At 38.6% G+C, this 15,747-nt stretch overlaps 1 protein-coding gene across 1 annotated transcript; it reads right to left on the bottom strand.

Annotated features, from left to right (window-relative positions):
• Positions 1-14,897: 14,897 nt before the first annotated feature.
• LOC138347436 (uncharacterized) lies at positions 14,898-15,206 on the bottom strand. Its single transcript, XM_069295731.1, has one exon. The coding sequence runs from the start codon at positions 15,204-15,206 to the stop codon at positions 14,898-14,900; it is 309 nt and encodes a 102-aa protein (XP_069151832.1).
• Between the last annotated feature and the right edge of the window lie 541 nt (positions 15,207-15,747).

Genomic DNA, 15,747 nt, shown 5'->3' with positions numbered 1-15,747 from the left:
TTCGAAATTTGTTAATTTCTTTAAATAAGTTAATGTGATTAAGTTGGTGAATATAATGTTAGAATTAAGTTAAAACTAAACTAATTAGACTTAGAAAGATGTTAAGTTCTTCAAATAACTAAATGTGATTTAGTTGGTGAATATAGAGTGTTTGATTTAAGTTAAAACTAAACTAATTAGATTTAGAAAGTTGTTAAATTCATTAAATGAGTTAATGTGATTTAGTTTGTGAATATAGTTTTTGAAATTACTTAAATTAAACTAATTACACTTACAAAGATGTAAAATTCTTCAAATAAGTTAATGTGATTTAATTGGTGGATATAGTGTTAAAATTAAGTTAAAACTAAACGTCTTAGACAGAGGAAGTTGTCAAATTCTTTAAATAATACAATATGTTTTGGTTGGTTAATATATTGTTGGAATTAAGTTTAAACTAAAGTAATTAGACTTGGAAAGTTGTTAAATCCTTTAAATAATATAATTTAATTTATTTCGTGAATATAGTGTTGGAATTAAGTTAAAACAAAATTAATTAGACTTAAAAAGATGTTAAGTTCTTTAAATAAATAAATGTGATTTAGATGGTGAATATACTGTTTGAATTAAGTTAAAACTAAATTAATTATACTTAGAAAGACGTTAAGTTCTTCAAATAAGTAAATGTGATTTAGTTGGTGAATATAGTGTTTGAATTAACTTAAAACCAAACTAATTAGACTTAAAAATTATTAAATTCTTTAAATAGGTTAATGAGATTTAGTTGGTGAGTATAGTATTGGAATTAAGTTAAAACTAAACTAATTACACTTAGAAAGTTGTTATGTTTTTAAATAAATTAATGCGATTTAGTTGGTTGGTAAGTGTAGGAACTAAGTGAAAAATAAACTAATTGCACTTGGGAAGATGTTATGTTCTTTAAATAAGATAATGTGATTTAATTGGTGAATATAGTGTTGGAATAAAGTTTAAACTAAACTAATTATACTTAGAAAGATGTTAGTTCTTCAAATAAGTAAATGTGATTTCGTTGGTAACTAAAGTGTTTCAATTTAGTTTAAACTAAACTAATTAGGCTTGGAAATTTATTAATTTCTTTAAATAAGTTAATGTGATTTAGTTGGTGAATATAGTGTTGGAATTAAAATAAAAGTAAACTAATTAGACTCGGAAAATTTGTAAATTCTTATAATGAATTAATGTGATTTAATGGGTGAATGTAGTGTTAGAATTAAGTTAAAACTATACTAATTAGACTTAGAAAGATGTTAAGTTCTTCAAATAACTAAATATGATTTAGTTGGTTAATATAGAGTGTTTGAATTAAGTTAAAACTAAACTAATTAGACTTACAAAGTTGTTAAATTCATTAAATTAGTTAATGATATTTAGTTAGCGAATATAGTGTTTGAATTAAGTTAAATTTAAACGAATTAGACTTAGAAAGTTGTAAATTCTTTAAATAAATTAATATGATTTAGTTGGTGAATATTGTGTTGGAAATAAGTTTAAAATGTACTAATTAGACTTGGAAAGTTGTTAAATTCTTTAAATAAGATAATTTGATTTATTTCATGAATATAGTGTTGGAATTAAGTAAAAACTAAACTAATTAGACTTTGAAAGATGTTAAGTTCTTTAAATAAGTAAATGTGATTAGTTTGTGAATATAGTGTTTGAATTAAGTTAAAACCAAACTAATTAGAGTGAGAAAGATGTTAAATTCTTCATATAAGTTAATGTGATTTAGTTGGTGAATATAGTGTTTCAATTAAGTTAAAACTAAAATAATTACCCTTAGAAATATGTCAATGTCACAACCCAAAATGAGCAGCGAGTGGAACCCACACTTACCCTCCTATGTGAGCGAACCAACCAAACTAAACCCCAACATTTCAACTATAATAAATAGAAAATAATGCGGAAGACTTAAAACTCATTAACGAAATCAATAAATAACTTCTAAAACTCAAAACCGATTATTATCTCCAAAATCTGGAAGTCATCACCACAAGAACATCTATCCTCAAATTACTAAATCTAAGAGTATCTAAGAAGCTAAAATAACTAAACAGCTAGTCCATGCCAGAACATCAAGGCATCAGGATGTGAAGAAGAAGATCCAGTCCAAGCTAGAAACAATAGCTCACCCTGAAATCTGATGTGATGAAGACTGACTAAAGTTGCGGTTGAGTTGAAGACGACGGTACGTTTGCTGCACTCCACAAATAATAAAGAGGAAACATACAAGTAGGGGTCAGTACAAGCACAAGTACGGAGTAGATATCATCGGCCAACTCAAAATAGAAAACAATATATATCAGATAATAACATAAAATCAACTACAATACTCAACAGGTAACAACAACAAGTACCATAACTATTGGCCACAACCCAAGCACATATATGAGGTTTCAAGCCTCCAAACCATACTCATTTGGGAAACAGGTTCATTAAATTGAGTATATTAACATAATTCAAGATTCATTCTCTTTACTATCCTGGTGTCGGAACGTGACACCCGATCCACTACTACTATCCTAGTTTCGGAACGTGACACCCGATCCATTAATACTATCGTGGTGTCGGAACATGACACCCGATCCATTAATACTATCTTGGTGTCGGAACGTGACACCTGATCCACTATTAATATCCTTGTGCGGAAACGTGACACCCGATCCACTATTACTATCCTGGTGCCAGAATGTGACACCCGATCCACTACTACTATCCTGGTGTCAGAACGTGATATCCGATCCATTAATACTATCCTGGTGTCGGAACGTGACACCCAATCCATTAATACTATCATGGTGCCGGAACGTGACACCCGATCCATTAATACTATCCTGGTGCCAAAACTTGAAACCCGATCCACTAACCTCATTCTTTTAGTTCATCAAAGCCTTCTTTTATACAAAGGCATCATCATTAAAGGTGATAATATTGTAACGACCTGTTTAATCATTTTGAGCAACAAATGTTATTTCTAGAAAACTGGCTGAGACGACGGATTCCACAACGGACCGTCATGGGCACGACGGACCATCGAGGGGGTCTCGTTTCAAAACACTTAGAAATTCTGAAATTTGGGTCGTGACAAACTTGGTATCAGAGCATTAGGTTCGTTGGTCTCATCACACAAGAACGAGTCTAGTAGAGTCTTAAGGAACGGTAGGGGGATGCCTTTAGTTTTCTTTGAGAGGCTACAAGACTTTAGGAAAATTCCATTCCTTCTTTCCTTCTTTCGTGCTATTACTTGGGTCCAATTGGTATCTAGGTGATACAAATTGGTATCTGACCATCTTCACTCTGTTTCGCAGATGGTTAGAACTAGAGCAACAACCCCGCCAACATAAATATTGGCAAGACAAGAAGCGTCTGAGCCAGCTACCAGGGCTGTAGCGCGAGAAACAGTAGCGGCAAGAGGCCGAGGTAGAGGTCGTGGGAGGACGTCCTCTAGAGGAAGAGGACGAGCACCTAGCCCATCTGATTCTAGGGCGGTGACTCCTCCACTGACTTAAGAAGTAGTAAGAGAAGGGGAGGATGGGGAAAATGAACAAGTACAGAATGAGGAATTACAACCCCAACCTACCCCAGAGATGATCAATTAGGTTCTTGCTTATGTTAGTGGGTTACATGATCAAGGCCAAGCGCCTCTAGTATTTTCTGCACCAGCACCTCAGGCTCCGGAGGTACAACATGCGGCTACTATGGCTCCCCGCATGGATGCCTCATTGGAAATAGGCACGTTTCCTCGTCTGACTACAGGGCCGATAATGACAAATAATCAGCATGAAATTTTCAGTAAGTTCATGAAATTGAAACCTCTAGTCTTCAAGGGTGCTGAATCTGAGGATGCCTACGATTTTCGGGTTGACTGTCATGAGCTACTACACAAGATGGGTATAGTAGAACGGTTTGGTGTTGAGTTTGTGACTTATCAGTTTCAAGGGAAGGCCAAAATGTGGTGGCGGTCACATGTTGAGTGTCAACTAACAGAGGCACCACCAATGACTTCGGCATCATTCTCTAGCTTGTTTATGGAGAAGTATATCCCCCGGACATTGAGGGATAGGAAAAGAGATGAATTTTTGAGCCTAGAGCAAGGAAGGATGTCGGTTACTGCATATGAGGCTAAGTTTCATGCATTATCCCAGTATGCCACCCAACTATGTTTCAGTCCAAAAGAGCGGATTCGCCGTTTTGTGAAGGGGTTGAGATCAGAGTTGCGGATTTCAGCCTTATAGGTAGCGGCTACAGCGAAATCTTTTCAAGAAGTGGTAGACTTCATGATAGAGGTAGAGGGAGTGAAGCCAGATGACTTCACCATGGCAACTACATCAAAAAGGTTTTGAAAGGGAGGTGAGTTTAATGGTTCTTACTCTAGAGGACAGGGTTCAGGAGGTTACTCAGTCCGACCAATTCAGACTTCACTACAGACTGTAGTTGGGGGTCCACCTTGGACTGGTCAATACTTCTCTGAGAGACCTATGCTTCAATTCAGAGAATGTTATGGATGTGGGGAGACTGGACACATTAAGAGGTATTGTCCAAAATAGAGTTACAGACCTCCAAATGTTATAGGTAGAGGTGGTTATGGAAGAGGCTGTCATTCGGGAGGACGAGGTGGTCGAGGTAATGGTGGTCACCAAAACGGTCGGGGTGATGGGCAAACTGGAGCCACTATATCACAACATGGTAGGGGCAACAGACAGACAGGTGAGAGGGCCCATTGTTATGCTTTCCCTGGGAGATCTGAAGCACAGACATCTGATGTTGTCATCACAGGTGATCTTTCGGTTTGTTATTGCATGGCTTCTGTATTGTTTGATCCTGGATCCACGTTTTCTTATGTACCTTCTTCATTTTCTAATGGTCTTAATTTACATTGTGAATTGCTTAACATACCTATTCGTGTGTCTACTCCGGTGGGTGAGTCTGTGATAGTTGAAAAAGTATAAAGGTCTTGTTTGGTAACTTTTGTGGGGAGCAATAATTATGTAGACTTGGTTATCTTAGAAATGGTCATTTTGATGTAATTCTGGGTATGACTTGGCTTTCTCCAAATTTTGTGATCTTGGATTGCAATGCTAAAACTGTGACGTTAGCCAAGCCTGGGACAGATCCGTTAGTGTGGGAGGGTGACTACACTTCCAATCCGGTTCGTATTATCTCCTTTCTTCGTGCTAAGAAAATGGTTAGTAAGGGTTGTCTAGCGTTCTTGGCACACCTCCGAGATGATACTACCCAAGTACCTCCAATTGAGTCGGTTTCGGTAGTCCGTGAGTTTCTGGATGTGTTCCCTGCAGATCTTCCTGGTATGCCACCAGATAGGGATATTGACTTCTGCATTGATCTTGAACCGGGTACTCGCCCCATTTCTATGCCCCCTTGTAGAATGGCTCCCGCGGAGTTAAGAAAGTTAAAGGCCCAACTTCAAGAGTTGTTAAGTAAAGGTTTCATTAGACCAAGTGCATCTCCTTGGGGTGCTCCGGTGTTATTTGTGAAGAAGAAGGGTGGGAGTTTTCAGATGTGCATAGACTACCGGCAATTGAACAAGGTAACTATTAAGAACAAGTATCCCATTCCTCGCATTGATGACTTGTTCGATAAGTTAGAAGGTGCTTGTGTCTTCTCTAAGATTGACTTGAGATCCGGTTATCATCAGTTGAAGATACGGGCAATGGATGTGCCAAAGACTGCTTTTCGAACTAGGTATGGGCATTACGAATATGTAGTAATGTCTTTTGATCTTACGAATGCCCCTGCTGCTTTCATAAGCTTGATGAACGAGATTTTTAAGCCATATCTGGATCTCTTTGTGATCATATTCATTGATGATATATTGGTATACTCAAAAACCAAGAAGGAACATGAAGAACATTTGAGAATGGTATTGGAAATGTTCAGGGAGAAAAAGCTTTATGTCAAATTCTCCAAGTGTGAGTTTTGGCTAGATGCAGTGTCCTTCTTGGGGCATGTGTTTTCAAAGGATGGGGTGATGGTAGATCCTTCTAAGATTGAGACAGTGAGAAATTGGGTAAGACCTACTAATGTGTCAGAAATAAGGAGCTTTGTTGGTTTAGCTAGCTATTACCGTCGATTTGTCAAGGGATTCTCTTCCATTGCTTCCCAATTGATTAACTTGACTAAGCAGAATGTTCCATTTGTATGGTTGGACGAGTGTGAAGAAAGCTTTCAGAAGCTCAAGACTTTGTTGACTACCGCACCAATCCTTACCTTGCCAGTGGAGAGTAGGAATTTTATTGTCTATTGTGATGCATCCTATTCGGGTTTGGGTGCAGTGATAATGCAAGAGAAGAACGTAATTGCGTATGCTTCAAGTCATTTAAAGGTGCATGAATGTAACTATCCGACCCACGATTTGGAATTTCCCGCAGTTGTGTTTGCTTTAAAGCAATGGAGGCACTATCTATATGGAGTTAAGTGTGAAGTCTACACGGACCATCGTAGCATACAGTAGGTCTTTACTCAGAGGGATTTCAATTTGAGACAGAGGAGATGGATGGAACTACTGAAGGACTACGATATCACCATGTTGTATCATCAGGGAAAGGCTAATGTTGTGGCAGACGCCTTAAGTAGAAAGGCCGGGAGCATGGGAAGTATAGCTCACTTACAAGTTTCTAGACGCCCATTAGCTAGAGAGGTTCAGACTCTGGCTAACGACTTTATGAGGTTAGAAGTAAATGAGAAGGGGGGATTGTTGGCTTGTGTGGAGGCGATATGTTCTTTTCTTGACAAGATCAAGGGAAAACAGTTTGATGATGAGAAGCTAGGCCGAATTCGGGATATGGTGTTGCCAGGAGAGGCTAAAGAAGCAATAATGGATGAGGAAGGTGTTTTGAGGTATGTGTGCCCCGTGTGGATTATTTGATCCACACTATTCTCATAGAGGCTCATAGTTCCGGATATTCTATACATCCTGGTGCAACCAAGATGTATCGTGACCTAAAGCAACACTTTTGGTGGAGTAGAATGAAGCGTGATATTGTGGATTTTGTTGCCAAATGTCCAAATTGTCAACAAGTAAAGTACGAACACTAGAGGCCCGGAGGAACACTTCAGAGAATGCCCATTCCTGAATGGAAGTGGGAGAGAATTGCAATGAACTTCGTGGTTGGTCTTCAAAAGACATTGGGGAAGTTTGACTCTATTTGGGTAATCGTTGATAGGTTAACTAAGTCTGCTCACTTTATTCCAGTCAAGGTGACCTACAATGCAGAGAAGTTGGCAAAAATCTATATCTCAGAAATCGTTCGATTGCATGGAGTTCCACTCTCCATTATATCATATAGAGATACGCAATTTACTTCTAAGTTTTGGAGAACATTGCATGCTGAATTAGGTACTAGGTTGGACCTTAGTACTGCATTTCACCCTCAGACCGATGGTCAGTCTAAGCGAACGATTCAAGTGTTGGAGGATATGCTTCGTGCATGCGTGATAGAGTTTTGTGGCCATTGGAATAGCTTGTTACCCTTAGCAGAATTCTCGTCCAATAATAGCTATCACCCTAGTATTGATATGGCCCCATTTGAGGCACTGTGTGGGAGAAGATGTAGGTCTCCCATTGGTTGGTTCGATGCATTTGAAGTTAGACCTTGGGGTACTGACCTTCTGAGGGAATCGTCAGATAAAGTAAAATCTATTCAAGAAAAGCTTCTAGCGGCGCAAATTAGGCAAAAGGAATATGCAGATCGAAAGGTTAAAGACTTGGAGTTTATGGAGGGTGAACAAGTCTTGCTGAAGGTTTCGCCCATGAAAGGGGTGATGCGGTTTGGTAAGCGAGGTAAACATAGCCCGAGGTATATTGGTCCATTTGATGTTCTGAAGCGCATAGGGGAGGTGGCTTATGAGTTAGCCTTGCCTCCAGGGCTGTCCGGAGTGCATTCGGTATTTCATGTGTCTATGTTAAAAAGATACCATGGGGATGAAACTACATAATTCGTTGGGATTCAGTGCTGCTTGATGAAAATTTGTCTTATGAAGAGGAGCCTATTGCTATTTTAGATAGAGAAGTTCGCAAGCTGAGGTCAAGGGAGATTGCATCCATCAAAGTTCAATGGAAGAATCGACCCGTTGAAGAAGCCACTTGGGAGAAAGAGGCTGATATGCAAGAAAGATACCCACACCTGTTTACAGATTCAGGTACTTCTTTTCGCCCTTGTTTTCTTCTTATGATCGTTCGAGGACGAACGATGGGAAAATTGGTATCTATTGTAATGACCTGTTTAGTCATTTTGAGCAACACATGTTATTTCTGGAAAACTGGCTAAGATGACGGATCCCACGAAGAACCGTCATGGGCACGACTTACCGTCGAGGGGGTCTCGTTTCAAAACACTTAGAAATTCTGAAATTTGGGTCATGACAAATACGAACTGGAGTAGAAGTGTAGTCACCATCCCACACTAACGGATCTCTCCAAGGCTTGGCCAACGTTACAGTTTTAGCAATACAATCTAAGATTGAAAAATTAGGAGAAAGCCAAGTCATACCCAGAATTACATCGAAATCTACCATTTCTAAGATAACCAAGTCTACATGAGTATTGCTCCCCACAAAAGTTACAAGACAAGACCTATACAGCTTTTCAACTATCAGCGACTCACCCACCAGAGTAGAAACATGAATCGGCATGTCAAGCAATTCACAATGTAAATTAAGACCAGTAGCAAATGAGGACGATACATATGAAAATGTGGATCCAGGATAAAACAATATAGAAGCCATGCAATCACAAACCAAAAGATTACCTGTGATGACAACATCATATGTCTCCGCTTCAGATCTCCCAGGGAAAGCATAACAAAGGGCCCTATCACCTGTTTGCCCGTTGCCCCTACCATGTTGCGCTGCAGAAGTTCCAGTTTGCCCGCCACCCAGGTTTGTTTGGTGACCACCATTACCTTGACCACCACGTCCTCCAGAATGACAGCCTCTTCCATGACCACCTCTACCTCTTACTATTGGGGGTCGGTAACTCTGTTTTGGACAATATCTCTTAATGTGCCCAATTTCGCGACATCCATAACACTCTCTGGGTTCAAGCATAGGTCTCTGTGAGAATGACGGAGTGTGGGGATAACCTCTAAACTCAGATAAATGTTGACCGGTCTGCGGTGGACCCCCAGCTACAGTCTGTAGTGAAGACTGAATAGGTCGGGCTGGATAACCTCCTGAACTCTGCCCTCTAGAGTAAGAACCATTAAACTCACCACGCTTACGAAACTTCTTAGTTGTTGATGGCATGGTGAAGTCATCTGGCTTCACTCCCTCCAGCTTTATCACAAAGTCTACCACTTCCTGAAAGGATTTTGCTGCAGCAGCTACCTGTAAGGCTGAAATCCGCAAATCTAACCTCAACCCCTTCACAAAACGGCGAATCCACTCTTGTGGACTGAAGCAAAGATGGGTGGCATACCTAGATAATGCACGAAACTTTGCCTCATACGCAGTAACCGATATCCCGCCTTGCTCTAGGCTCAGAAACTCATCTCTCCCCCTATCCCTCAAAGTCCGGGGTATATACTTCTCCACAAACAAGGTAGATAAGGATGCCCAAGTCAAAGGTGGTGCTTGTGCTGGTTGACACTCAACATACGATCGCCACCACATTTTGGCGTTTCCCTAAAATTGATAGGTCACAAACTCGACACCAAATCGTTCTACTATGCCCATCTTGTGTATTAGCTAATGACAATCAACCAAAAAATCATAGGCATCCTCAGATTCAGCACCCTTGAAAACTGGAGGTTTCAACTTCATGAACTTACTGAAAAGTTTTTGCTAGTCACTTGTCATTATATGCCCTGTAGTCAACCGAGGAAACGTGCCTATTACCAATGAGGCATCCATGCGGGGAGCCACAGCAGCTGCATGCTGTACTCCCAGAACCTAAGGTGCTGCTGCAGAAAACACTGGAGGTGTCTGGCCTAGATCAGATAACCCGCTAAGATAAGCAAGAACCTGATTAATCATCTCTGGGATAGGTTGGGTTGGTAATTCCTTGTTCTGCACTTGTTCATTTCCCCATTCCTCACCCTCTCTTAATACATCCTTAGTCAGTGGAGGAGTCACCACCCTAGTACAAGATGGGCCAGGTGCTTGTCCTCTTCCTCTAGAGGACGTCCTCCCGCGACCTCTACCGCGGCCTCTTTCCACTGCTCCTCTTCGAGCTACAGCCTCAGTGGCTAGTTCAGATGCATCTTGTCTTGCCGGTGTTGGTGTCGGCGCAGTTAATGCTCTAGTTCTAACCATATGCAAAATAGAGTGAAGAGGGTCAGATACCAATTTGTATCACCTAGATACCAATTGGATCCAAGTAATAGCACGAAAGAAAAAAAGAATGGAATTTTCCTAAAGTCTTATAGCCTCTCAAAGGAAAGTAAAGGCGTCCCCCTACCGTTCCTCAAAACTCTACTAGACTCGTTCTTGTGTGATGAGACCAACGAACCTAATGCTTTGATACCAAGTTTGTCACGACCCAAAATGAGTCGCGAGTGGCACCCACACTTACCCTCCTATGTGAACGAACCAACCAATCTAAACCCCATCATTTCAACCATAATAAATAGAAAATAATGCGGAAGACTTAAAACTCATTAACGAAATCAATAAGTAACTTCTAAAACTCAAAACTTATTATTATCCCCAAAATCAGGAAGTCATCACCACAAGAACATCTATCTTCAAATTACTAAATCTAAGAGTATCTAAGAAGCTAAAATAACTAAACAGCTAGTCCATGCTAGAACTTCAAGGCATCAAGACGTGAAGAAGAAGATCCAGTCCAAGCTAGAAACAATAGCTCACCCTGAAATCTGATTTGATGAAGACTGGCTAGAGTTGCGGTTGAGTTGAAGACGATGGTACGTTTGCTGCACTCCACAAATAACAAAGAGGAAACATACAAGTAGGGGTCACTACAAGCACAAGTACTGAGTAGATATCATCGGCCAACTCAAAATAGAAAGGAATATATATAAGATAATAATATAAAATCAACTACAATACTCAATAGGTAACAACAACAAGTACCATAACCATTGGCCACAACCCAAGCACATCTATGAGGTCTCAAGCCTCCACACCATACTCATTTGGGAAACATGTTCATTAAATTGAGTATATTAACATAATTCAAGATCCATTCTCTTTACTATCCTGGTGTCGGAACGTGACACCCGATCCACTACTACTATCCTGGTGTCGGAACATGACACCCGATCCATTAATACTATCCTGGTGTCGGAACATGACACCCGATCCATTAATACTATCGTGGTGTCAGAACGTCACACCCGATCCACTATTACTATCTTGGTGCCGGAACGTGACACCCGATCCACTGTTACTATCATGGTGCTGGAACGTGACACCCGATCCACTACTACTATCCTTGTGTCGGAACGTGACACCCGATCCATTAATACTATCCTGGTGTCGGAACGTGACACCCGATCCATTAATACTATCCTGGTGCCAGAATGGGACACCCGATCCATTAATACTATCCTTGTGCCAGAACGTGACACCCGATCCACTAACCTCATTCTTTTAGTTCATCAAGCTTCTTTTATAATAAGGCATCATCATTAACAAAGAGGTTTTTAAGGTTCAAGATTCAACAGCCTCATCATGCTTATTTTATCACAATTATATAATCACATCATGAAAGCACACAATTAAGCATATAGAAGACTTTACAATACTACCCAACACATATCATTCGCTATTATGAGTTTACTATGAAATATCATAACCATAACCTACCTACGGAAGAATTCACGATCAAGCAAGCTATCCCCCAAAACCTTTGCTTTCCTCTTTGTTTCTCTATTCTCTCGATCGTTCTCCCTCTCTTTCTACTTTTTCCTTATTCAAACTCTTTTTCTTTTACCCTTTATTACCATATAATTAAGTATAAAAGATGGTAAAAGTAACCCACTAATTAATTCAAGGTTATCTCCTTTAACCCCCAAGTAATGGAATTATTAACATTAACCCACTAACTTTATAATCATAAGCAGGAATAGGCCAAAACACCCCTTAAAACATTTAACAGAAATCCGGCCCAGTCAGGGTTACGCAGCTGTGACGGCCTATCGTGCCAGCGACAGTCCGTCCTGCTGCTTCTGTCACAAAGTTCAGAGACTAAATTTCACTAAAGGGTCTGTGACGGTCCGTCGTGCCCACGACGGTCCGTCCTGCCATGTCGTCGTGAAGTTCAGAGAGTTTATCTCAGTACCCAAATTTTCAGAAACTAAGTGTTTTGGAACGAGACCACCTCGACGGTCCGTCGTGCCCATGATGGTCCGTCAAGGGATCCATCGACTCAGACAGTTATTACAAGAAATAAACTCTACTGCTCAAAATGACTAAACAGGTCATTACAGTAAAGTTCTTTAAATGAATAAATGTAAATTAGTTGATTAATAGAGTGATGGAATTAAGTTTAAATTAAACTAATTACACTGAGAAAGTTGTTAAGTTCTTTAAATATGTTAATGCGATTTAGTTGGTTAGTATTGTGTTGGAAGTAGGTTAAAAATAAATTAGTTACACTTTGAAAGATATTATGTTCTTTTTATAAGTTAATGTTATTTAGTTGGTGAATATATTGTTGGAATTAAGTTAATACTAAACTATTTATAGTTAGAAAGATGTGAAGTTCTTCAAATAAGTAAATGTGGTTTAGTTAGTGAATATAGTGTTTGAATTAATTTAAAACTAAACTAATTAGACTTAGAAAGTTGTAAAGTTTTCTAAATAAGTTAATGTTATTTATATGATGAATATATTGTATGAATTAAGTTAAACTGGAGTAGGAAAGTTTGCTGAGATGACAAGCAGCTACCTCACAATCCTCTACAAGATGCCTCGGAAACAGAGAGAATGAAAGGTATCACAAAAATTTGGGATCGTAGCCTACAAAAATTTGTAGAAGCAAGGGGTGAGTACCAAACCACACGGTAGCCAACAAGCAAACCTCTAAACACAAGTTAAGTGAACAAAATATGGGTACTCCTTACGCCCTATCTAAACCACGCTAAAGCCTAACAGTTTACCAAACACACCACTATAAACAACACTTTATCAGTCTACACATTCTCAATAACAACTCAATATTCAACAGTCACAAGCTTCATAGAGAAACAATCCCAAGATCAACAAAGCACATGTTCAAGTTCATCAATAGTAAAATTTGCAATGCCATGAGATGCAATGTCAAATATCATGATGCATGTCTTTCTTAACGATACACACCCTCTATCTCTCAGTCCAGGATCCATGGGGGACATATCTGTCCATGCATCTGTCGCGGCGCATGACACGACCCTTGATAATAGTAACCATCACGGCACGCGATACGTCCCTCGAAATATAATATTCATCGCGGCGCGTGATACGACCCTCGAAATGATACATCCTTATACCACAATCTTATCTCAAATACAATGCAATTGACATGCTCAAATGAAAATGAGGAGAACCCCATTTTGATACCAAAGCGCAATTTACAACAAGGAATACAACACCGACAAATAAGCAACAAGTCTCCATATCATTCTCAACATCACACAAGAAGATACACGAATTTCATACTCTTAACAAGAGTTTAGAAATCCACTTGCCTTAGTCAATCGAATAATTACTCTTGGACTTGAGTCTTCCCTTTCCGTTGAGCTTCCGAACCATTGGAATCTATTCAAGTATATATTTACAATAAGGTTTCGGAATTAACAACACTCACACCTTTATGTGTTTAATCTTAACCTAGAAATTCACCAAAAATTTATAATCAAGATTGTAATTCTTGATGCCAACAAACATTTCAACTATTATATTTTCCAAGTTCCAAGTCTAAGGTTAAGTCCCTCTTTTCTTTCAATATCAACTCTAATAATTCACCAACAATTAATTATCTATCTTAGTATGAAAAACTCAAATTATAATGTTCTAACAATAGTAAGGATATTTCTATAAATTTACTCTCCAATACTTCCATCTAGTCAAAGGCTTAATCAGTAGAGGTTACCATCCTGATACATTCTCAACTTTAAAAAATACAAATTTTTACATATATTTTCCTTTCCAATCACTTACAACAACCCAATTTAATTATATCTTAATTTATAATGTAAACAATAAGAAAAGAAAAAAAATATAAAAAATATATATTAAAATCAATGGTTTTACAAAATGAAAAAAAAAGAAAAAAAACAATTTGCAGATTTTATTATCTGCATCCAAACTTTCCAAACATATATGTATGATCATATCGTGGCAATCATTGCCAATGATTAGATTATTGTTAGTATTTTATTTTTATTTTTTATAACAATTAAAAATATTATAAAATAATTAAAATTGTAAAGATTTGATTAATACATTCTGTCTCTTTCTACCTACCATAATTGCATATGCATATATATGATATATAATATATAATGTTGAAAGTAGCAATTCAAAGCAACATACCTGCACTCGTTCAATGTCGCCGCCACAAGTAGTTCCTCGTTTTCCCTATTTTTTTTATTTATTTTTTTTCATAATTATTTAAGTACTAAAAGTAATAGGTTTTACCCACATATTTTACTAAATATAGGCTAAAAGGGTATAGGGTCTTAAATAAATTATCACTTTAGCCCTTAAACTATTGATGAATTAACCTAAGTTAACAAATATTCTAAAATTCTAAAGAGGAGTTTTTTTTTTGGTCATTATATTATCCACCACTAAATGTCATGTTCGTCCTCAAACATAAGGTGATAGAATGTACTTGAAGCTTAAAAAAGTTCTGGATATCTAGCACGCATGTCAAACTCAGTCTCCCAAGTTGCCTCTCCGGCAGACCGGTGCTTTCATTGCACTTTCACTGAAGCAATCTCCTTGGTCCTAAGCTTGCGAACCTGCCTATCCAAAATAGCTATAGGCTCCTCCTCAAATGTCAAGTCTGGACTTAACTCCACAGAATCAAGTGAAAGCACATGAGATTCATGTGGAATATAGTTCCGAAGCATAGAGACATGGAAAACAGGATGAACTACCGACAAATTAGGTGGCAAGGAGAACTTATAGGCCACATCTCCCACTCGGCTTAAAATATCAAAAGGTCCAATGAACCTAGGGCTAAGCTTTCCCTTCTTTCCAAACCTCATCACACCCTTCATGGGTGATACTCAGAGCCAAACATGATCACCCTCCATAAATACTAAGGCTCTAACTCTTCGGTCTGCATAACTCTGCTGTCGACTCTAGGCTGTCAACAGTCTATACAGAATCATACGGACTTGTTCCATAGCATCTCTAAGCAAGTCTAAATCCAAAGAGTCCATCTCCGCCGAATCAAACCAACCAATAGGAGATCTACACAGTCTACCATACAATGCATCAAATGGGTCCATTTGGATACTAGAGTGATAACTGTTATTATAGGCGAACTCTGCTAAGGGTAAATCTCGATCCCATCTTGCACCAAAATCAATCACACACGCTCGAAGCATATCTTCCAATACCTGAATGGTCCACTTAGATTGACCATCTGTCTAAGGGTGAAATGTCATTTTCATATCTAACTTAGTACAAAGACCATGCTATAATGCCTTCCTAAAGTGAGAAGTAAATAGTTAACCTCGATCTGATATAATAGAAATAGGAACTCCATGAAGTCGCACAATCTAACTGATATATAGGTCGGCTAATTTTTCAGCC

This window comes from Solanum lycopersicum, chromosome 3 (genome assembly GCF_036512215.1).
Source record: "Solanum lycopersicum chromosome 3, SLM_r2.1".
Taxonomy (NCBI): domain Eukaryota; kingdom Viridiplantae; phylum Streptophyta; class Magnoliopsida; order Solanales; family Solanaceae; genus Solanum; species Solanum lycopersicum.
Note: the sequence above shows the minus strand (reverse complement) of the source record. Positions and strands in the feature narration are given on the sequence as shown.